At 39.7% G+C, this 24,210-nt stretch overlaps 1 protein-coding gene across 1 annotated transcript in view; it reads left to right on the plus strand.

Moving 5' to 3' along the window:
* The window catches only part of CSNK2A1 (casein kinase 2 alpha 1), a 57,703-nt gene that overhangs the window by 28,871 nt on the left and 4,622 nt on the right, over positions 1-24,210 (plus strand). The window contains exons 3-12 of the mRNA XM_012755020.2: positions 2,494-2,605; positions 10,824-10,925; positions 11,455-11,505; positions 12,850-12,909; positions 15,399-15,482; positions 17,547-17,657; positions 18,884-18,985; positions 20,566-20,666; positions 21,744-21,892; positions 22,946-23,032. Coding sequence (XP_012610474.1) covers positions 2,494-2,605; positions 10,824-10,925; positions 11,455-11,505; positions 12,850-12,909; positions 15,399-15,482; positions 17,547-17,657; positions 18,884-18,985; positions 20,566-20,666; positions 21,744-21,892; positions 22,946-23,032 — 959 coding nt within the window. The remainder of the gene's footprint in view (positions 1-2,493; positions 2,606-10,823; positions 10,926-11,454; positions 11,506-12,849; positions 12,910-15,398; positions 15,483-17,546; positions 17,658-18,883; positions 18,986-20,565; positions 20,667-21,743; positions 21,893-22,945; positions 23,033-24,210) is intronic.

Below are 24,210 nucleotides of genomic sequence, written 5' to 3' on the forward strand. Positions count from 1 at the left end.
AATTTTTGTTAGTAAACAACCTTGACTCTGCATCTACAAACCTCAAAAGCAAAGCCTAATATGTGTTTTCTTCTTTTGAGCTAAAAGTTTGGTTTTGTAATAAAAAAGCAAAATGTTGCTTTAGCAAGTAAACAATTTTGGTGGGCTTATCATTTAAAAATCATTTCAGTCTCTTCTTATCCTTTTCTCTGATTTATTTACAGTCGTGCATCACATAACATTTCAGTCAATGATGGGGCCTGCATGTATAGTAGTAGCCCCATAAATATTATATATAGTGGAGCTGAAAAATTCCTTTCCCCTAGTGATGCCATAGCCAAGCCATCATAATGTCAGCAATACTTTACCTCTTTTGTGTTTAGATACACAAATACCTTGGTGTTACAGTAACCTACAGTATTTAATATAGTAACACGCTGTATAGGTTTGTAGCCTAGGCTTTACCCTGTAGCCTAGGTGTGGAGTATGCTATACCATCTAGATTTGTGTAAGTACACTCTGATGTTAGAGACATTTCTCAGAAAGTATTCCTTCTGTTGTTAAGTGAGGCATGTCTGTATTTGGTATACAAAGCTGGCAACAGAAGTAGCTATCAGCTTGCTTCTCAAGCTAAGAGCATTGCAGATAGATGAGGATTGATACTTGAGAGACTTTGAAAACACCAAACTCTTACATAAAGTGTTTTTGAGGTCAGAGAATGTTGTCCCATGATGATACTGTAGGATGAAACAAACAGTTCTCCAGAAAGGTATCTTCTTTCTGATGAGATGCCAAATTAAATCCTTAAACAATTGCCCTTAACATGAGACAAGGCATGTGTAAGATGGAATTCAATTCCATCTTGAACAGTTGTAGTCTGCCTTAACAGCTGTGTTTGCCCTCCTAATTCTCTGTGCAGACTCATTTGGATGTTTGTGTTTCCTGTCCCAATGTGGTAGGCATTTAATTGATCAGATCATACTTTTCGTTATAAAAGCATTTTGACATTTAAGTGCAAAAGAAAGCAATTTGAAAAATTCATAAAGCTACAAATCCTGTATGCTATATTTTTACATCTGACTTGCATGTGATTTCTATAGCTTATAAGTGGTTAAACACTGTCTTCCTAAATTATCATAGGGTGTGTTTTTAATCTTGACTTATGCCATGATTCCTTTTTTTTTTTATTTTGAGACAGAGTCTCACTCTGTTGCCTGGGCTAGAGTGCCGTGGCATCAGCCTCGCTCACAGCAACCTCCAACTCCTGGGCTCAAGCGATCCTCCTGCCTTACCATCTTGGGTAGCTTGAGACTACAGGCATGCGCCACCATGCCCGGCTAATTTTTTATATTGTTAGTTGTTTGGCTAATTTCCATTTATAGTAGAGACGGGGTCTCGCTCCTGCTCAGGCTAGTCTCGAACTCCTGAGCTCAAACAATCCTCCCTCCTCAGCCTCCCAGAGTGCTAGGATTACAAGCGTGAGGATTCTTAACAGTAAATACATTGCCTCTGCATAAGAAGGCACTATCTTTAAAGCTACCTTCAAGAACCAATGATACAATACCAATAAATGTTATCACTATTGATAATTTAACAGTTCCCGTCTTATGTCACAGGCTTTGAACTTTAGGTAATACTGTGTTTTACTGTAGAAATTTCAACCACTATCTTCAAATTGAGTGCTTTACACTTATTTCTGCTTAAATGACACTAAATGGCCCTTCTTGGTTTTTGGCATTGGTGCCATTTGCTTGGTTGCATTTGTTTTATATGCCCTCCACAAGAAGATAACTCAATCAGAACTGGGAGCCTCTTTACCCTCATCCATTGTTCTTGGCACCTTTTGCCTTCTCCATTCATTCACTTCTTTTTAGATGCTTGAGAAAAATGAATGGCTGATTTGGTGCATACTTAATTCTTAGTATCTTCAGCAGGAGTAAATAGAATTTAGGCCTTACTAAAGGAATCATGTCATTCTTTTGAGCATAGTCCTCTAAGTTGGAAGCAGGGTTGGGGGAAAATGTTGGCATTTCCCTTACTCTTCTTTACCTCTGTTTATTGCCTTTGATATTGCTTAATTTTCATGGAATATGTGTAAAAGTAGAGAAAGGGACCCCTAACTGTGATTCATGAATTAAGTGTCAACACAGGGCCAAGCACTAGGACAGAAGTGTATAAAAATTATTCTCTAAGGGAAAGCTGTCTGTTGTTGGAGACAGATGTATTCATAACAAATTCTGACTGATATAAGCTAGCTGTGTGTTACACCAATAGAGATGTGAATAATTTGGAATTTTGAGAGAATAATTGAAAGGCTTAAATTTTCTTATACTAGGATTTGGAACACATTTTTAGTAAGCCCAATTAAAAAAATGCAATGAATCCAATTTGGGAATTATTTTAAATACCTTTTATTTCTGTTATTCCTCCTGGTAATAGAGTTTTATAAGTAGAATTGGTGCTTGATAATTTGAACTTTTTTAATCACTGTGACTTTGACTTTTTTGTCCACAGAAATCAAGATGACTACCAGCTGGTTCGAAAATTAGGTCGGGGTAAATACAGTGAAGTATTTGAAGCTATCAACATCACAAATAATGAAAAAGTTGTTGTTAAAATTCTCAAGGTGAGTGTAAGAAGAGAGAATTTCAGGTGTTGATTTTTAAAAATAATAGTGATGCCTTTTAAAAATATAGCATTAAAGGGGTTTTAGTGCATTTATTTTACTATATCTTATGAACTCAATAGAATAAGTTATGTTCATTTAACAGATCAGGAAATTATGCAAGATAATTGATTTGACTCAAGTCATATAACTAGGTTGTGGCAGACGAAAAGAGTCTTCTCTTAGGTCTTACCAGATATTGATTTCCTATATTTTAAATTCTGTGCTTTTGTTTTCAATAAATCATTACCTCTACTTTATCAGGTTAGAGAGTCACACATACAGGCCTTAGAGGACAGGCAGATGATATCAGTGAAGGTAGTCTGGTATAATTGCCCATGCTTAGATGATGTGAGTGGTAGAGACTGAGACAAACTGGAAAACACATGCCTCTTCAAAAGGAGATAGCTGCTTCTCAGCTACAGCTGATTATTGCCCTGCTATAGTGTAAGTCCTGTGTTGCTTGATCCTCTATTTTGCAGAGAGAAGCCAGAGACTTATATTTGTATAAAGAGTCCCCTGGTTTTTTAAGTTTGGCTCAAGATTTGTTAAAAACACCACACAAGCCAGATTTGGCCAGTGAGCTACCAGTGTGCAGCTTTTAATTTTGTTATATCTGTACTGCACACTGTTGTATTGGAAACTTAGCTTATTGTTTCTTACCACAGGAACTTTTCCATATTTGACACTGAGGAACAGAAGTTTCCAAACTTTCTCAATTTATAACACTTATATTATCTTAAGTAATTTTTTCATGGTACCCCTAAGCCAAAAGAAATATCTAGTAGTTCTGTTTATTAAGTAGCTAGGTCCGAAGAACAAAGTATTTATATTTTAACAACTTGTAGCCATATAAAAAGTTATACACATAAAAGAAAAAAAATAATTTTTTTCTTAAATAACCATGATTAATTACTGTTAGGATATGTACACCTGTTAGTCACTGCACAGCTTCTCCAATGTTTGGATCAGATTGGATACCACCACTGTCATTTCCTGTTCTACTTTAATTTTTGCATAGTACTTTTTAATGACAGCAACTGCTAGAAACCCAGCTTCACAAAAATATGCCCTCAGAAGGAATATAGTGCAATCTAATCTTGAAGCTATGAACTACCTCAAGGCTAATAAGGCACTCAGTGGCAGATATCAGGTATTTACTGGTAGGTTTCCCTCAAAAATTTAAAGTATTCTACAGTGCCACTGTGAATGAATTGCTGAGGCGCTTCACACAGTATTTGAGAACCAAAGAGTATTTGTCTTAGCACATACAGAAGGAGAAGTAGGCTGGAAATCAGAATACTTGGGTTTTAATCCACACTCTAAAATAATTAGCCGTGGTAGTCCTTTTAAACCTAAGATGTGTTTACTCATCTGTAAAAGAGATAATCTTGCTTTATCTATCTTTCTCAGGGTTGCTATAAGGATCTAATATGTATAGAAACATATTTTGGAGACTGAGGTTTTATGTAGTTTTAGGATGGCATTCTTATGGAGAGGTATTTGGTAAAATGAGGTGATACATTAATTAGACTCACGTGAATCATGGCACAAATAAATAGTGGGTTTATAGTTCAGAACAGGATAGTAGTTAGAAAAGCTCTCTGGATTTCAGGCTAAATGGGAGGAAGATTTAGATAGATGTGGGTGGAAGTGGGGAAGGGGGTAGCATGCTGTGGAACGTACCAAGATTAGAAAATAAGGAAAGGAAGAAATAAGAGAAATGTTTCATGTGGAACACGATATGTGACCGTACACAGGGTGTGAATTTAGAAAGGGAGATTAAATTTGTATAAGGCCTAGAAAAGATAATCTCTGCATTTCCTTCCAATCTTAAAAGTAACTAGGTTATTGAGTGTGAAATGTCCGATCTTCTTAACACACTGACTGCCACACTAGAAAAAATTATTGTCCCTGGGGCCACGGTGTTTTATTTTATTTATTTATTTATTTATTATTTATTTATTTTATTTTTTTTGAGACAGAGTCTTCCTTTGTTGCCCAGGCTAGAGTGAGTGCCGTGGCATCCGCCTAGCTCACAGCAACCTCAAACTCCTGGGCTCAAGCAATCCTCCTGCCTCAGCCTCCCGAGTAGCTGGGACTACAGGCATGCGCCACCATGCCCGGCTAATTTTTTTTTCTATATATATAGTTGGTCAATTAATTTGTTTCTATTTATAGTAGAGACGGGGTCTCACTCTCGCTCAGGCTGGTTTCGAACTCCTGACTTTGAGCAGTCCGCCCGCCTCGGCCTCCCAGAGAGCTGGGATTACAGGCGTGAGCCACCACGCCTGGCCTATTTTATTTATTTTTTTTGAGACAGAGTCTCACTTTGTTGCCCAGGCTAGAGTGGTGCCATAGCGTCAGCCTAGCTCACAGCAACCTCAAACTCCTGGGCTCAGGGGATCCTACTGCCTCAGCCTCCCAAGTAGCTGGGACTACAGGCATGTGCCACCATGCCCAGCTAATTTTTTTCTATATATGTTAGTTGGCCAATTAATTTCTTTCTATTTAGAGTAGAGACGGGGTCTCGCTCTTAGGCTGGTTTCGAACTCCTGACCTCGAGCAATCCGCCCGCCTCGGCCTCCCAGAGTGCTAGGATTACAGGCGTGAGCCAGCGCGCCCGGCCTCATGGTGTTTTATTAAAACAAAACGATCCTTTCTAATTTATTTTTTATTGTTTTCTGTGTGTGAATTATATGCAACACAGTCTACATTTTTAGAATTCTCAATATTAATTGCAACAATAAGAATATCAACAAGTAAGATTTTCACAAACCAACTGCAGAGTTTTGCTTCAAAAGGCTCTGGGCTCAAAACTAGCCTGAGTGAAATATAACTGACATGGCAGTCAGAATGTTAAGTACTAAGTTTGACAGTTGATTTCTCTGACATTTTACTTTGACACATCTCATTTTATTTTTATTGTGAAGGTACAGCCTCAGTCTTTCAAACACATGTTTTAGCTTTTGATTATCTTTCAAATTTTTTAGAGCAATTTTTGTGAAACTATGTATAAGTCAAAAATTGATGTTATTTCAAATATGAGTTCCATCCTGGAACCAGTGCAGCACAGACAGCTTGAAATATCAATGGAAGTGTTTGGGAAGGATGTGACTAATGAATGCACAGTATGTTGATGGTTTGAGAAGTTCCATTGAAAATGAGCCATGGGGGACCTGAGACCAAGGGGGGACAAGGATGAGCTAAAACTAGTGGGAGCGAGTCCATCTCAACCCATGCATGAATTAGCAGCAAGGTTTGATGTTACTATTCCAACAATATTGGACCATTTGAAACAAATGGGCAAGGTAAAGAAGCTGGATAAATGGGTTCTGCATGAATTAAATGAGCATCAGAAAAGAAACTGCCTTTTTCTACACCATATTGTTACATGTGATGAAAAATGGATTCTGTGTGACAATCACAAGCATTTGGCACAAGGGTTGGATAAAGACAAAGTGCTGAAACACAGTCCAAAACCGAATATTCATCAAGAATGCACCGGGCATGGTGGCTCACACCTGTAATCCCAGCACTCTGGGAGGTCAAGGCGGTTGGATCGTTTGAGCTCTGGAGTTCAAGATCAGCCTGAGAAAGAGTGAGACCCTGTCTCTACTAAAAAAAAAATAGAAAGAAATTAACTGGACAACTAAAAGACATAGAAAAAATTAGCCAGGCATTGTGGCACATGCCTGTCGTCCCAGCTACTCAGGAGGCTGAGGCAGGAGGATTGCTTGAGCCCAGGAGTTTGAGGTTACTGTGAGCTAGGCTGATCCAACGGCACTCTAGCCTGAGCAACAGAGTGGGACTCTGTCACCAAAAAAAAAAAAGCTAATGGTGTCTGTTTGTCTGTTTGGTGGTCCAATGCTGGTATTATCCACCACAGCTTCATGAAATGTGGTCATTCAACTATGGCAGATGTCTACTGCAACCAATTGGATGAAATAATGAGGATGGTTGCAATTAAGCATCCAAAATTGGTCAGTAGACACAGGCCAATCCTCTTGTGAGACAATGCTTGACCACATGTCTCACAGACAACGCTGCTCAAACTACAGCAGCTGGTCTTGGAAACTCTGTCATCCACCATATTCACCAGACTTTGCACCAACTGACTACCTCTTCCAGGCTTTGGACCACTTCTTGCAAGGAAAAATACTCAGTTCTCAAGTTGTAGAGGGTTCTCCAGGCTTCTTCGCTGCTGGCATAGACAAGCTACCAATGTAATGGCAAAAGTGTGTCAGTAGTTTAGGTGCATACTTTGAGTAATTGTAGTGCTTATTTGAGATGTAATAAACTACACTTATGATTTGAAATCAGACATTTCATATTTAATGACCTAATACAATATCTCCTCTAGATAGTTGGGAGCCATTGATAATCTCTCCCTATTTAATGAGACAAAAGTTGCATTGATCACATTAAATTAGGGCTTAAGGCACCCGCCTAGTCTGTTGCAAACCAGTTTTGTAAGTTCATAGATTTGAAAGATTTTGTAGAATAAAAGTTTTTTTTATAAGCCAGTAGCTTTTTTGTCATAAACTAGCAGTTGGGAAGTAGTAATTTAGTAGAAAACAGGAGGTGGATTGAGGGGTTGGCCTCTGTAAGTTAGATCTCCCAAGTACTATAACAGAAAAAACCGCTATCACCTTGTTTCCCAACTAGTCATTTTATTGAGTTATTAATTATTAGTAGAATATTAATAGAAGCAAGGGGAAAAGGCCATGGATTGAATTGAATGTGGACTGTATGGAAGTCGCTCTTTATAAAACAGCTTCCAATTATTGGTTATCTACTTTGCATTGGGCCCTATTCTAAATGGCATATAAATCACAGCAGCTCTGTGAGCCAAGTATAGTTCCTTTTCAGCAGTAATAAAAATAAAGTTGATAAACATTTACGTGGTAGTTTTCTCAAAGATGCACAGCTGCAAAGCCAGATTTTATTGACTGTCAAAGTTTCTAAAACCTGCTTGCTTTCTACTGCCATGTGCTTTGGACTTAAGGTTAAAAGAGTTTATAGTATTGTTTGGTAGTTCCTAGACCTAGATCATCAGCCTGGGAACTATCTGAAAATAGAACCCCAGTTTCAAGATTCTGATTTAATAAGTCTAGGTGGGTTCTGGGAGTCTTTATATTTGAAAATCCAGGTGATCGTTGATCACCAAACTTTACTAGTCACTAATCTTGTGAATGAAGAGATGAAATATACTTTAAACAATTTCTAAAGAGTTGCATGATGCACATTAGCAGTCTGAGGTAACCAATACCCTAGGAAAGAAATGTAATACAATCTAGTACAGCAGACCGTGGCCACATGTGGCTATTGAGCTTTTTTTTTTTTTTTTTTGGAGACAGAATCTCACTTTGTTGCCCAGGCTAGAGTGAGTGCCGTAGTGTCAGCCTAGCTCACAGCAACCTCCTGGGCTCAAGCAATCCTGCCTCAGCCTCCCAAGTAGCTGGGACTACAGGCATGCACCACCATGCTCGGTTAATTTTTTCTATATCTATTAGTTGGCCAATTAACTTCTTTCTATTTATAGTAGAGACGGGGTCTCGCTCTTGCTCAGGTTGGTTTTGAACTCCTGAGCTCAAAGGATCCACCCACCTCGGCCTCTCAGAGAGCTAGGATTACAGGTGTGAGCAACCGCGCCCGGCCGCTATTGAGCATTTGAAATGTGGCTGGGCTGAGTTGAGATATGCTGTAAGGGTAAAATACACTAGATTTCAAAAGGTGAAGACAAAAAAAGGATGTGAAATAGATCACTAATAATTTTTTATATTGATTTATATGTTGAAATTATAAGATTTGGGATAAATAAAATATATTATCAAAATTAATTTTGAGCCAGGCATGGTGGCTCATACCTGTAATCCCAACACTTGGAAGGCCAAGGTGGGAGGATTCCCTGGAGGCCAGGAGCTCAAGACTAACCTGGGCTACATAGTGAGACCCTATCTTTATAAAAAATTTAAAAATTAGCCAGGTGTGGTGACCTGTGCCTATAGTCCTAGCTACCTGGAAGGCTGAGCCAGAAAGATTGCTTGAGCCCAGGAATTTGAGGGTACAGTGAGCTATGATTATACCACTGAAATCTAACCCAGGAGACAGAGCAAGACACCCTGTGTCTCAGAAATAATAATAATAATTTTGTCTGTTTCTTTTTACTTTTTTTTTTTTTTTTTTGAGACAGAGTCTCGCTTGTTGACCAGGCTAGAGTGAGTGCCATGGCGTCAGCCTAGCTCACAGCAACCTCAAACTCCTGGGCTCAAGCGATCCTTCTGCCTCAGCCTCCCAAGTAGCTGGGACTACAGGCATGCGCCACCATGCCCGGCTAATTTTCTATATATATTAGTTGGCCAATTAATTTCTTTCTATTTATAGTAGAGACGGGGTCTTGCTCTTGCTCAGGCTGGTTTCGAACTCCTGACCTCGAGCAATCCGCCCGCCTCAGCCTCCCAGAGTGCTAGGATTACAGGCGTGAGCCACCGTGCCCGGCTCTTTTTACTTTTTTGATATGGTGACTAGAACATTTAAAATTACACGTGTCGGCCGGGCGCTGTGGCTCACGCCTGTAATCCTAGCTCTTGGGAGGCCGAGGCGGGCGGATTGCTCAAGGTCAGGAGTTCAAAACCAGCCTGAGCAAGAGCGAGACCCCGTCTCTACTATAAATAGAAAGAAATTAATTGGCCAACTGATATATATATATAAAATTAGCCGGGCATAGTGGCGCATGCCTGTAGTCCCAGCTACTCGGGAGGCTGAGGCAGAAGGATCACTCTAGCCCAGGAGTTTGAGGTTGCTGTTAGCTAGGCTGACGCCACGGCACTCACTCTAGCCTGGACAACAAAGCGAGACTCTGTCTCAAAAAAAAAAAAAAAAAAAATTACACGTGTCTTCCATTATATTTCTTTTGGGCCAGCACTATTTTAGACTATTAAGAAGAAAGAAGAGGCCGGGTGCAGTGGCTCACACCTGTAATCCTAGCATTCTGGGAGGCCGAGGCAGGTGGATTGCCCGAGGTCAGGAGTTCGAAACCAGCCTGAGCAAGAGCGAGACCCCATCTCTACTATAAATAGAAGTTAATTGGCCAACTAATATATATAGAAAAAATTAGCCGGGCATGGTGGTGCATGCTTGTAGTCCCAGCCACTTGGGAGGCTGAGGCAGTAGGATTGCTTGAGCCCAGGAGTTTGAGGTTGCTCTTAGCTAGGCAGACACCATGGCACTCACTCTAGCCTGGGCAACAGGGCGAGACTCTGTCTCAAAAAAAAAAAAAAGAAAAGAAGAGTTTATGAAGGCAATATAGTTGGACCAAGGCCCTCCTCAGAAAAATGAAAAGGATTTCTGTACTAGAACAGATGTATGTGATGAGGAAAAAGGAATGCAGAAGATATACTCTAGGGACTCGGCAGAGTAGTCTTTTTAAAATGGAGGGATTACTTTATAAGAGTATTGGTGATAAGGCTGGGTAGATACATGTTATGTTGCAGCCATTATTCTAAAGTCTTTTCAGATACTTCATTTGATTCTTTCCACAATCTTATGAGGCGGTTAACTCTTTTTTTTTTGAGACAAGAGTCTTGCTTTGTTGCCCAGGCTAGAGTGCCATGGCATCAGCCTAGCTTACAGCAACCTCAAACTCCTGGGCTCAAGCAATCCTGCTGCCTCAGCCTCCCGAGTAGCTGGGACTACAGGCATGCGCCACCATGCCCAGCTAATTTTTTCTATATATATTAGTTGGCCAATTAATTTCTTTCTATTTATAATAGAGACGGGGTCTTGCTCTTGCTCAGGCTGGTTTCGAACTCCTGACCTCGAGCAGTCCACCCACCTTGGCCTCCCAGAGTGCTAGGATTACAGGCGTGAGCCACTGCGCCAGCTATAAGGTTTTAAAAAGTTAACATACTGAGACTGATGATTGAAATTAAATGCTAATTCTGCAGAGGTCTGGTCTTTGGAATGGAAATCTTTTTTTCTTTCAATTCAACTTTTGTAAGTACCTGCAGAGTTTCTGGCACAGTGCTAGGAGAAGGATTCAGAGAGGAGTCTGACACATTTTCTTCCTTCAAGAAGCTTATAAGTAAGCCATTTATGTATTAACACTACCTGTTGAGATAATCTGAAAATTTTTTTTTTTTTTTTTTTTTTTGCTGATGTACTTTTACCCTTTCAGCCAGTAAAAAAGAAGAAAATTAAACGTGAAATAAAGATTTTGGAGAATTTGAGAGGAGGTCCCAACATCATCACATTGGCAGATATTGTAAAAGACCCTGTGGTGAGTATAGTAGGTGTCAGCAAGGCCCACCAGAGCTGAGGTGGTGTTTGAGAGCACAACTGGCCCTTTCTGTCCCCACCCCACCCCCACACCCTCATCATTAAATCCTGCTTTAAAAGTGCTTAATCAGATACATCATTTAACTAGCTTGGGTCTTTATTTCAAAGAGACCTCCACCCACAGACTATTTCTTATTCTTCTAGGCTAAGAGACTGATAGCACTGGAAACTGAAATGTGTTAATCCATTTTGCAAACTCAGGTCCGATGCCGATGGGCGATGGGCGCATTGTTGGGCTGCCTAGAGCCTGGTGAGACTTCAGCTCCATGTCTTCTGTTTGAAATCCATCCCAAAAACGACCTAAGTGTGGTGATGATCAGAGTGGGGAGGGCTTGTAGCAATAGAGGGTTTCCTACTACTGAGGCGAGGACTGCCAAATTCACCACGCAGCATCTGCAAACATTGTGCCCACTAAAGCTGCCGGGGCTATTGCTAATGTGTGTTTTTGTTTTTTTTTTCTTTTCCCCTAGTCACGAACCCCTGCCTTGGTTTTTGAACACGTAAACAACACAGACTTCAAGGTATAATATATAACCAACCATTTCAAGCTGGTGGGTTTTTAGACCACATAGAAAGCCTTCGAGGGATGGTACTATTAGAAGAGCTTGCTTTTAGCTTGTTTTAAAAGAGTTTTTCATCTTTATAATGCTAAATTTTAAGGTAGAAGAAGTCCTGTACAAGCAGCGCCCACTTTCTGCATCTTGGTATTTTGCCCTTTTATTTGTTTAGTGTTCTTTTTAACAATAAATACATTTACTTCTCACCACCTTTACCACTCATTTGACAGTTTCTGCTTATGTTCAACCTAATGAATGCAACAACACATGTTTACTCAGGATCTGGCCTTGTGGCAGTTCACTTTAAACAAGAGTATTCAAGAAGGAATGTATTGTGTATATAAAAGTAGGGGCTACTTATTCCTTAGGATTCCTCAGAAACTCTGGGCTGTATCTTAAAAGGAGGGGATGGAAAAGGATGATATCAAATTCTGTTATAAGACAAAACTCTACAATAGATATTTCTGAATTCCAGCCCATCTAGTAGCCTACTTAAACAGTTCTCAATTCTAGTTTAACAGAAGAATATAGGCACTCTCTTAGAGTACAGGTTATAAAGGTATTTAATTTGCCTTTGTACCAGTTCAGTATCAAGAATATTATGTATCAATAAATGGGTGAATTCTTTTGCTGAGAGGGGGAAAACAGGAAGAGAAACTTTTAGAATCAAAACAGTAATTTCAAGAAAAACTTTGTCAGAGACCATTGCTAACCATTTAAAGATATGTACATTTTTTTAAAAAAATTCTGCAACTGTTTGGAAACTAGAAATTATATTTAATACTTGTTCAGAGTTTACTTTCAGATTGGAACAGGAATAGTTCTGTTAAAGAGACTCAATAGGTTTGGCATCTGCATGTCCACTGGTGATCTGCAGGGCCAGTTATGTAAACCAAAGATAGATTAGTTCTCTGCTAAGGAAGCTGTGTATTTGCCAAAATGCCTTTTATGAGAAAGTCTGGAGGTAAATAAAAGGCAAACTAAATTGTGTTATCAGTGTACGTTGTGTGTGTGTATGTGTAGAAAGAGAGAGTTATGTTCCTAAAAGTGCGTTAAAACTTCAGCAATATGAGTTTAAGTAATTCTTCACTTTTACATGTAGGGTTGAAGACCCAAAGTGTCTCTTTAAGGTTAATGTAATGTTGGGGAAACATTACTGGAGGGCAGTGAACAAACAGATCTTGGAACAATGGCAAATGAACCAAGTCTTGGTTTGAATTACTATAAATGAGGATGAAAAACTACTGTGAATAAGAATGAAAAATCAGCATTATGTCATGGCTCAAATGTTGTATTTGTCTTTAACAGCAATTGTACCAGACGTTAACAGACTATGATATTCGATTTTACATGTATGAGATTCTGAAGGTAAGGGAACCTTGGATACTAAATATTTTTTAATTGGTCTTCCCTTTGTTAAATAGTACAATTTATGTAGAAAAGCCAGTGAATTAGCTTTGTAAAGTATATTGAAAAATGAGGCTCCTATATATAAGCTTTTAATAAGTTTATAGTAGCAGTATCCTTATGCTAATGTAAGGGTCATGGAATAGGGTCTAGTAGGAGTATAATTTAGAATGCTTTGAAAAGGGTGTTTGGAAAATAGGCTGAGACAATAAATAATTGTTATCTCCATTGTTTAAATTGTCAAACTTATAAAAAACAACATCTGATGTACTGGCTTCTGGTATACTTACAATTTAGCAGTTAAAATAGTAAATTTTGGCCGGGCGCGGTGGCTCACGCCTGTAATCCTAGCACTCTGGGAGGCCGAGGCGGGCGGATTGCTCGAGCTCAGGAGTTCGAAACCAGCCTGAGCAAGAGCAAGACCCTGTCTCTACTATAAATAGAAAGAAATTAATTGGCCAACTAATATACGTAGAAAAAATTAGCCGGGCATAGTGGCGCATGCCTGTAGTCCCAGCTACTCGGGAGGCTGAGGCAGGAGGATCACTTGAGCCCAGGAGTTTGAGGTTGCTGTGAGCTAAGCGCCACGGCACTCACTCTAGCCTGGGCAACAAAGTGAGACTCCGTCTCAAAAAAAAAAAAAAATAGTAAATTTTAACTCAGCTCTCCAAAGGGTCATTGTCCTAAGGATTGTGTAAATCTCTGCTTAGGGATTGCTAATTGTGTGTGGGCTTTGATTTCTAAAGTGGGATCACCAAATATCTTGTTCCCGATAGTCACAAGATCAGCTTTCTAGATGAGAGAATTGCTAAGATTTGGCTAAGGTTCCTTGCTAATCAAGGGTTGACATAAAGCCTGCTGTTTGAGTCTTAGAAGTACCCTGAAGAGATTGTGCCAGCACAGGTATTTGATCTTTTCTTTGGTTCATGCAGTTTTGTGGCAAGTGGGGCTTCAGAAAGTTGCAGATATGCTGCTTGCCTAGCCTTGGGAACTGTAGGAACCCAAGTTGCCCTTCAGAAAGGACAAGAACTTGGCCAGTGACATCAACTGACTGAAAGACCAGGATTAACAAACTCCAAAGGTTATGCCACTCAGTTCCCTTTAGTTTGACGTTGGAGAGGTTTCAAATTGGATTTGCTGACCTAAGTCAGGAGATGGCAAACTTCTTTTAAAGGGCCAAACAGTAAATATTTTAGGCTTTACAGACCATAGGGTATTTGTCACACTATTCAGCTCAGCTATTCTAGCACAAATGCGACTATAGGCAATATACAAATAGGTGTGGCTGTGTTCCAATAAAACATTCACAAGAGCAGGCAGTAGGCCAGATTTGGCCTGTGGACTGTAGTTTGCCAGCCTCTGTTGCAGACTATTAGTTGTTAAAGAATTACTATTCTTTGAATGAGAGGTTTATAATATAGACCTGTATTCTTTTTTTTTTCGAGGGGTCTCTAAAAATAATCTAGGCTTTGGATGAGGGAGCGATTAAAAGTGGTACAATTGGCCGGGCGCGGTGGCTCACGCCTGTAATCCTAGCACTCTGGGAGGCTGAGGCGGGCGGATTGTTCGAGGTCAGGAGTTTGAAACCAGCCTGAGCAAGAGCAAGACCCCGTCTCTACTATAAATAGAAAGAAATTAATTGGCCAACTAATATATATATAAAATTAGCCGGGCATAGTGTCGCATGCCTGTAGTCCCAGCTACTCGGGAGGCTGAGGCAGAAGGATTGCTTGAGCCCAGGAGTTTGAGGTTGCTGTGAGCTAGGCTGACGCCACGGCACTCACTCTAGCCTGGGCAACAAGCGAGACTCTGTCTCAAAAAAAAAAAAAAAAAAGTGGTACAATTGGTGTACACTTTGGATCTTTTTCGACAGAAAGGCTGTTGAAACAACTATGTTAATTAAAGAATTAGAAGTTCAGCAGGGCGTGGTGGCTCACGCCTGTAATCCTAGCACTTTGGGAGGCCGAGGCGGGCGGATTGCTCAAGGTCAGGAGTTCGAAACCAGCCTGAGCGAGACCCCGTCTCTACCAAAAATAGAAATAAATTAATTGACCAACTAAAAATATATATACAAAAAATTAGCCGGGCATGGTGACGCATGCCTGTAGTCCCAGCTACTCGGGAGGCTGAGGCAGTAGGCTCGCTGAGCCCAGGAGATTGAGGTTGCTGTGAGCCAGGCTGACGCCACGGCACTCACTCTAGCCTGGGCAACAAAGTGAGACTCTGTCTCAAAAAAAAAAAAAAAAAAAAGAATTAGAAGTTCAGAGACCTGAGTCAGCTTGACTATGGGGTCCTAAACAAGTCTCTGAAGAATAGCTATGGGAGTGATTGTCTTAATCCTGACTCCCAGGGGTGTGGTGAGGCTAGAAGAGAAGGAAAAAGTAAAGGACTTTAAAAGATCACTGTTATGCAAGCTAACTCTTTCCTTTCTTTCCTATTCCTCCTCATAGGCCCTGGATTATTGTCACAGCATGGGAATTATGCACAGAGATGTGAAGCCCCATAATGTCATGATTGATCATGAACACAGAAAGGTAAAGTGATAGGCTAGTAAGTCTCATTTATCTACATGATGAAGTTAACAGACTATCTTCAACATTTTATCACTAGTATCTGTCATAGGCCCTAGTACCCATTAAGCACTTGTATTTGGTAAACGAATGAATAAACAAATTATTACATTTGAACTATTACTCATATTCCTAAGAGTATTATCAAGAAGGAAATAAGTGGTGTAAGGAAAGGTTTCGTTGGAAAGCTAACATTTTAGAGAACACTGGAAGGGACCCAGACATGTAGTCTCAGGAAGAAACATGTCCCAGGCAGAGGAAATAGTAAGCACAAAAGCCCTGAGGTAAGAGTGTGTCTGGCGTGTTGTAACAGCAGTAAAGATAGAGCTGGGACAGAATGAACAGAAGGGAGACAGAAAGTAAATTAGGTCAAAAAGAACCAAATCATATAAAACCTAACAGGACATTATAATGCCTTTTCTTTGAAGATGGAGAGCTCTTGCAGTGTCTAAGCAGAGCATCGGCATGTTCTTACTTACACTTTACAAGTTCGCTACATGTCTATTAGAATACTTAAAATTTAAAAAATAGTGACAATCCCAGATGTTGGCAAAGATGTAAAGAAACTTGATCTCTCATACATTGCTGTTGTATAGTTTGTGGGTTTGTTTAAAAGCTAAACATATACTCACCATATGATCTAATAGCGTTTATACCAGAGAAACAAAACTTAGGTCCATACAAAAAAGGAAAGAACTATTGATAAGTGCAAAACTTGGATCTCAGGGAAAAAAAAAAAAACAATCTCAGGAAGTTAAATGCTGATAGTTCCATTTATATAACATTCTCAAAATGATAAAGTGCAGAGGAGTTACCAGGGGTTGGGATACCACATGGGATGTGTGTAGTGATAGAACAATTCTATATCTAGTGGCAGAGGCGATATGAATCTCTACGTGTGATAAAATTGCACAGAACTACACACACGCATATGTGCATGTAAAAACTGGCGAAATCTGAATAAGGTCTGTCAATGAATTGTGCCAATGTAAAATAGAGGGCAAGAGTGAAAACAAGGAGACCAGTTATGGAGAAGGGGCTACTGCAATAAATCAGACAAAAGCTGGGGCGGCATAGACCAGGGCAGTAGAAATGGTGGTGATGATGATGGTCAAAGTATGATAGAGACACCGGAATTTGTAGATACATTAAATGATTAAATGGGGAGTGTGAGGGAAGCAAAGAATCTAGGATAAATCTTAAATTTTGGCCTGTGTGACAGATGAATAGGATCACCTTTAACTGAGAATGGGGAGACTCTAAGTGGAGCTAGTTTTGCAGGAAATAATTAGAGGTTTAGTTTTGAGATGTAAATAATAAACTTGACGGCAGAGCTGTCAGGCTTTATTCCTCAGTGCCTACTGCTCACACTTCAGATCATGGCCATCCTTTGCACAGTGGTCATAAAGTTGTCTCTTGTCCCTACTAGTCCTTTTCCTACTTTTAGGACACATTTTGGTAAAAGCTTTGTTGTATGGCTTTTCTATTCATTCACTCAATATTTTCTCATTTTTCTCCTGTATACTGGGCATACATTTAATTCTAAAAATTACAAAGGTGAATAAAACAGTCCCACCCCTCAAGGAGCTTACAGTCCATATTGAGAGAGAAAAGTAGAAAACAAACATGTAATAAAGAGTTGTAGGTACTATTAAATATATGTGAGGTTCATGTGGGCTTTCTGAAGGCATTGGTGAGTTCTACCTAGATGATTAGAAATGACTTCATTGAGGAACAACTTAAATATCCCAGAAGATAAGGAGATGTTCACCAATAGGAGTATAGGTTGAATAGTGTGAACAGTTTAGTCAAGTGAACAGTTTAGCAAAAGAACAAATGAGATTGTCTTTCAGGAACTAGGTCATGGAGAAAGTTGTATGCCAAGCTAAGAAGTTTGATTCTCATCCTGAAGTAGTCAGTGAAGGGGTTTCAATAGAGAGTAACATGGCTGGTATTTTTGTGAAGAATGTGAGTAGCTAGCTTAGAGGAAGATTAAATTGCTCATGATTTATCCTCTTTTTCTTTCAGCTACGGCTAATAGACTGGGGTTTGGCTGAGTTTTATCATCCTGGCCAAGAATATAATGTCCGAGTTGCTTCCCGATACTTTAAAGGTCCTGAGCTACTTGTAGACTATCAGGTGAGCAGAAGGGTAGTTTTGGTTTTGTGTTTATTTTGCACATAATTTACGACAAAATGCTGTTGTGCTTTTAAGTAGACCAGTTATGTATATCCAAGGCTGTCCCTTTTATATAAAATGTGAAACATAAATCACCTCAGTTCATCTATCATAACTTACATTGCTTTTGTTGTCATAGTGTCAGTAGAAAATGAATAGGTCTGCATTTGATCCTAACTTGAGGGAAAGTACACCGAAGATACTTTTCTAATTAGAAATTCCAGAACTAATTTGAGAAATACCAACTAGGTTTAACCAACCTTAAGAATAAACTCAGGCCAGGTGCGGCGGCTAATGCCTGTAATCCTAGCACTTTGGGAGGATTGCTTGGGGCCAGGAGTCCGAGACTAGCCTGGGCAAGAGTGAGACCCTGTCTCTACAAAAAAAAAAAAAAATAGAAAAATTAGCCAGACATGGTTGGACACACCTATAGTCCAGCTACTCTGGAGACTGAGGCAGGGGGATCCTTTGAGCCCAGGAGTTTGAGGTTGTGATGATGCCACCATACTCTAACCCAAGTGATAGAGTGAAAGACCTTGTCTCAAAAGAAACAAAAAGTAAACTCAAGAATATTCTCTTGTTCACCTGAACTGTACACTAAATATCAAGACCTTTACTCCATCTGCCCCCGCAAAGAGCCCTCTCTTTCCTCACAGAAAAAGAACCAAATTAGTAATGGGGTTGGCACATGTTTTTAAGATTTTTTAAAAAATGAAATCTAATACTAGGTTATTATCAGATGCCCCAAAAAGTTTCAGACTCTTTGTCCTTGTGGAAATTCCTTTCCTGGGATTCTAAGGATATAGCCCTGAGTTCAAAAATCATTTTATGCATAAAAATATTCTTTACACCATTGTATATAATAATGAAAAACAAACAGTCCTATTATAGAGAAATTAAAGATTACATTCTAAAACATTTATGTCGTAGAATATTAATGATACACATTAAAAGGTTTCCAAAAGCTAACGAAAGTGAAAAGTTCAAAATATGGGATATAAATTGTTTTAAAACTGGGTGAAAGAATGCATAGAAGACTGAAAAGAAATACATGAAGATGTTATTAGTGTTTTGACTTTGAGTCGGTGGAGTGACTTTTTTTTTTTAATACAATTTTTTAAAATTTTGAAGTGACAAGCTTGGAGATTCATGTATGTTAACAATGAATTTTCTTTACTTCCATGCAGATGTATGATTATAGTTTGGATATGTGGAGCTTGGGTTGTATGCTGGCAAGTATGATCTTTCGGAAGGAGCCATTTTTCCACGGACATGACAATTATGATCAGGTGATATATATTGTGCCCATTAAGGAATTTACTGGCCTAATGTATTGATGACCAGGCCCACCTATTCATTAGAAACCCCAGTTGATCTTGCTAAAATGTAGATGCTTAGTCCCCCACCTGAGACCTCTTAATTCAGAATCTCTGAGAATGAAGAATAATTTCCTGTGAACTCTTTGTTCAGCCAACCTGACATTGATCCTCAGATTGGTGTTTGGGGAGCTACCAGTTTAACCTTTGAAATCAGACTTTTTCCCCTAGTCTTTTTAGTCTGCGTTGCTTGTTTTATTCTGAAGTATATGTATAAAATATTTTATAAAACATATGTACCATTCAAAGAATAATATTGAAATGAACAACCATGTAACTGTCATCCAGATTTTTGAAATAGGACATAACTTTAGAATCTCCTAATATGAGCTTTTATTAGAGTTGGGAATGTTTTCTCTAATGTGTTGGTTTATATGTGGTATTTCTATGATCCTTTTGCGTCTTTATATGGATTCAGTTGATGTATATTAGTGGAAGTATAGTGGGTAGGTGATGTTTCTTAAACTAACTCTATTTCCACCTTGAAGATCAAGGGGCCATTTCATTCATGAGAACCTCGAATGATTTTAGGACCTTGTGGAAGGTGCTATTACCCTGTTCCCTTTGAGTACCATGGATATTTCTAATGAGTCAAAGAATACAATCTGAATTCAGTTAAAGTCAGCAACTATATGTCAGAGGCCATGCAGCTGGACTGAGGAATACAGAAGAATGGTCCTTCCTCTCAAATAGTTCTTAGTCTGCCTTTTTTTCTTTTTCTTTTTTTTTTTTTTGAGACTAAGTCTCTTTCTGTTGCCCTGGAGGGTGCCATGGCATCAGCCTAACTAACTCACAGCAACCTCAAACAACTGGGCTCAAGCGATCCTCCTGCCTCAACCTCCTGAGTAGTTGGGACTGGGACTATAGGTGCTTGTGACCATGCCCAGCTAATTTTTTGTTTCTATTTTTAGTTGCTTCACTCATTTTTTCTATTTTTAGTAGAGACGAGGTCTCACTCTTGCTCAGGCTGGCCTCAAACTCCTGACCTCAAGTGATCCTCCTGCCTCGGCCTCCCAATGTGCTAGGATTACAGGCATGAGCCATTATGCCCTGCCTTCGTAGTCTATCTTATATAGGAATCAAACATATAAGGAAATAAATTACAGTCATAACTATCAGAATAGAAGTGTGACAAGGTACAAAAGGCAGTAGTGGTGAGTAGTCTGAGTATGCAAGGGGAGCTTCACGAAAGAAGTGACATCTGCACCTGGGTTTTGAGGGGGGAAAAAAAGATAAGACTTTACCAGGGGAACATTTCAAGGGGAAGGAACCAGGTTACAAAGTAGTTTGCTCACTTTCACATTGAGTTGATTTAGTGAATTTTAGGCATAAATCTACTTCTGCCACACATAGAAATTTGAACTGTAAACTGTTAGAAGGTGGTATTCATACCTGAAGGCATGATGATCCCTTTCTGTTAATTCAATCACACTTAATTGCTGATTTGATTGTGTAATATGCTTCTGTGGGTTTTTGTCTTTCTTTAATACTAGTTGGTGAGGATAGCCAAGGTTCTGGGGACAGAAGATTTATATGACTATATTGACAAATACAACATTGAATTAGATCCACGTTTCAATGATATCTTGGGCAGGTAAGTCATAAAACAAAATAAATTTATCTGTTCCTTAAGCATTTGGGGTGTGTATGGCACTTTGGATCCTTAAAATAATTACTTTGTTCCCTTTGCCAGCACTGCCAAGATGTCAGTGGTCTAGTGCCACAGAATGCTGCATTGGGCGGGCCTGTGATAAAAGCATTGGATTGAATGGCTGTTGTTTGTAAATTCACTCAAAATTGTCTGAGTTATGGGGATTATATGAATCAAATGTAGGTTCTGGTAGAAGGGTTACAGTTGTCAAAAATCAAAATGTTTCTTGATTTACCTTGCTTCTTTAAATGACAAAACTCTCTGTAAGAGAAAGAAAGAAAACAAGAAACGCATGCTTAAAAACTCCTGTGCAGACATTGGACTCTGACAGTAGTGACTAGACACAATGCTAATAACAGACCTCCTAGGCCACTCAAACTTCCTGAGGACACTTGATGTTTGCTCTGCAGTCCAGTGTCCAGGGAAACACGACACCAGCTACCGAGTGCCTAGAGGGACTAATCTCTCAAGGCAAAATGTAGCTTTCCCCACTTCTCAACTGAGTTTCAAATTCTCCTCAGCTTGCCCTGCCCATAATTCTAAATGATTATATCGGATTTCTTCACTTCATCAAACCTCCATCACTTCCTTCTCCATCTTCACTCTTGGCTAATGTCTTTGCTTCCTCTTTCACTAAGAAAATCTTGGGGATCAGTAAGCTCACAAGTATCTATGTATAAACTGTCTACTAAAACGAATTCCTACACTGCTACATCGAATCCTGTCCCCTTTCATCTTCTCAAAGATACCAAGCATTCACATGCTGTCAAGTAACCTGAATTATGTTTCTTAAAATAGGGAAGACACAATTGTCTCTTGTCAAATACTGCTATTTCCAGTCTTTCCAGTTAGCTTTGTTGTCCTTCCCAGAGACAGAGTGTGGTGCAGACCACTCTCTTGAGTTTTGATCCCTGTTTGCTATTATCTGGACTCCTAGCCAACTAAGGAAAATGTAAGGATGAAATGGTGGGCCTCTCTGCCCATGTGGCCCATTTTTCATTCCCCCTTTTGACCCCACAGACATTCTCGTAAGCGATGGGAACGCTTTGTCCACAGTGAAAACCAGCACCTTGTCAGCCCTGAGGCCTTGGATTTCCTGGACAAGCTACTGCGATATGACCACCAGTCACGGCTCACAGCAAGAGAGGCCATGGAACACCCCTATTTTTGTGAGTCCAACTCTTTAGTCTGCAGAGCCTATGCAGGCCTTCCTGCCAGGACCCATCAGACTATATAAGGTGGGAGAGAATATATGCTATGAAGAAAACTCGGAGTCCTACAGAACAGAGTTGGAATCCTGGCTCCTGTTAGCTCACTGCGAAGCTCCTTCACCCACACTGATACTCAGATTCTTGAAATGGGGACAGTGTTGGCAGCTGCATTGCAGAATTATTGGGAGGATTATTGTATAACAGAATACCTGACACATGAGCACTCCTAACTAAACTTCATTCTTACTATCTGGATGACGCTTCTCAGTTCCTTGTCTGGAGTTGTTGAATTAGAACAAAAAGCCCTGCATCTGTCCTGTCTCTAGTAATTATTCATTGGAGAGAGCCAGTGAGGCTTGCAAATCTTAGTATTATATGACCACCTTGACTTAGGTTTGTGAGTATAGATAGCTAACTGTGCCATCCTAGGTGAAAATTTCACTTAGACCCCACCCCATCCTCACTGTGATGTTTGCTTCAGCATTTATTCTTTGGGTGATGGTGAGGTGGTTTTGCAGTGAATCATTTACAGTTTTGCTCAGTTTCTTGTACCCGAACTAGATGGAGGCTGATTGGGATGGAGACTGAGGTCTGTGGTCATAGCCCTAACCTACATGGACCTATGTATAGCTTTGACCTACTTGGCACTGAGCCGTGGACCAACTAATTCACATTGACAGTGTATTGCTATTTTGGCTATGTTAGGTTGTATTGTGTCCATTAAACCACAACAGGACTAGCTTCATTTTAAATTTGTTCTACTATGGATAATTACCTCATCTTCCTACCATTTGGTTTAAGAGTTTACCTTTTACCACAGTTTGACAGGAAAGCTATTTCTATTTTATACTAGTCTAATTCGTGGTGAAGGCAATTGCCACCTTAAATTTTTCTGGGAATAATGTGGTGTATGAATAAAATACAGAGAATGAAGAAGGCTGCTTTCAGGCTCCCAGACCATTAGTTTAATGCCAAGCAACACAGAACCTAACCTTTCTGTCTCTTTTCTAGACACTGTTGTGAAGGACCAGGCTCGAATGGGTTCATCTAGCATGCCAGGGGGCAGTACGCCTGTCAGCAGCGCCAATATGATGTCAGGTCAGTTCATTAGTAAATTTCCTTTTTTAAAAAATGTGAAAGTCAATTACTATTCTTAGTTTTGCCTCCTCAGTGCAACCTGATTTCCTGTATACCTTCTCTTCTGTGTAGCAATAGCCTTAATGACATACTGGCCTATGTGGCTTTTTTCACGAGGTTTCAGCATGCTTTCAACACTTGGTATACTTTTCTTTTTTCTTTTTTTCTTTTTAATTTTTTTTGAGACAGAGTTTCACTTTGTTGCCCAGGCTAGAGTGAGTGCCGGGGCATCAGCCTAGCTCACAGCAACCTCAAACTCCTGGGCTCAAGGGATCCTACTGCCTCAGCCTCCCGAGTAGCTGAGACTATAGGCATGCGCCACCATGCCCAGCTAATTTTTTCTATATTATTAGTTGGCCAATTAATTTCTTTCTATTTTATAGTAGAGATGGGGGTCTCGCTCTTGCTCAGGCTGGTTTTGAACTCCTGACCTTGAGCAATCCACCCGCCTCGGCCTCCCAGAGTGCTAAAATTAAAGGCATGAGCCACTGCGCCTGGCCTACTTTTCTTTTTTAAAAAACATTTTGTCAGTACTCAGACACCTGGTATACTTCAGTGACACTGTGTTAAGCAGGGTACCATTAGTCTCTTCTAGGCTAAAATCCCAGCATCCCTAACCGAAGATTTCTTACAGAAGGACTTGAAAGTCCCAGCAAGCCATGAAAAGTAAAAAGAGACCATTTCATCTCATAGTTTGGAATGACAGTAGCTACATGGCCCTAAGAAACAATATTAAGAAATTGGGGGGTAGAGGTAGAATTTGTACATGGCTTTGTATGTGTGTAAGGGCAGTTCTTTCATCTTTGCTAGAATAAGTACAGTGTGCCTAGTAAACTCTAAAAATTTATATGAATTTGTTTTCCATTATTAAGAGTACACAGTTAATCACAAGAAACCACTAGCCCATACCCTAAGAATTATACATGCAGGCAACTTCCAAGTGGGTACACTTGTGATAGTGAGAGCATTTACTCAGATACCCTCAAATAATTGCTTTTGTCCCACTTTTCTTTCTTTTTTTTTTTTTTTTAAAGAACTAGCAGCCTTCTAGAATTTATGCCCTAGTTATCCTGCCCGTGTACAAAATTATATATATCCGGGGTAGCTCATTGCTTTATTTGTAGTAGCAAAACGTTGAA

This window comes from Microcebus murinus, chromosome 16, assembly GCF_040939455.1.
Source record: "Microcebus murinus isolate Inina chromosome 16, M.murinus_Inina_mat1.0, whole genome shotgun sequence".
Classification (NCBI taxonomy): Eukaryota; Metazoa; Chordata; class Mammalia; order Primates; family Cheirogaleidae; genus Microcebus; species Microcebus murinus.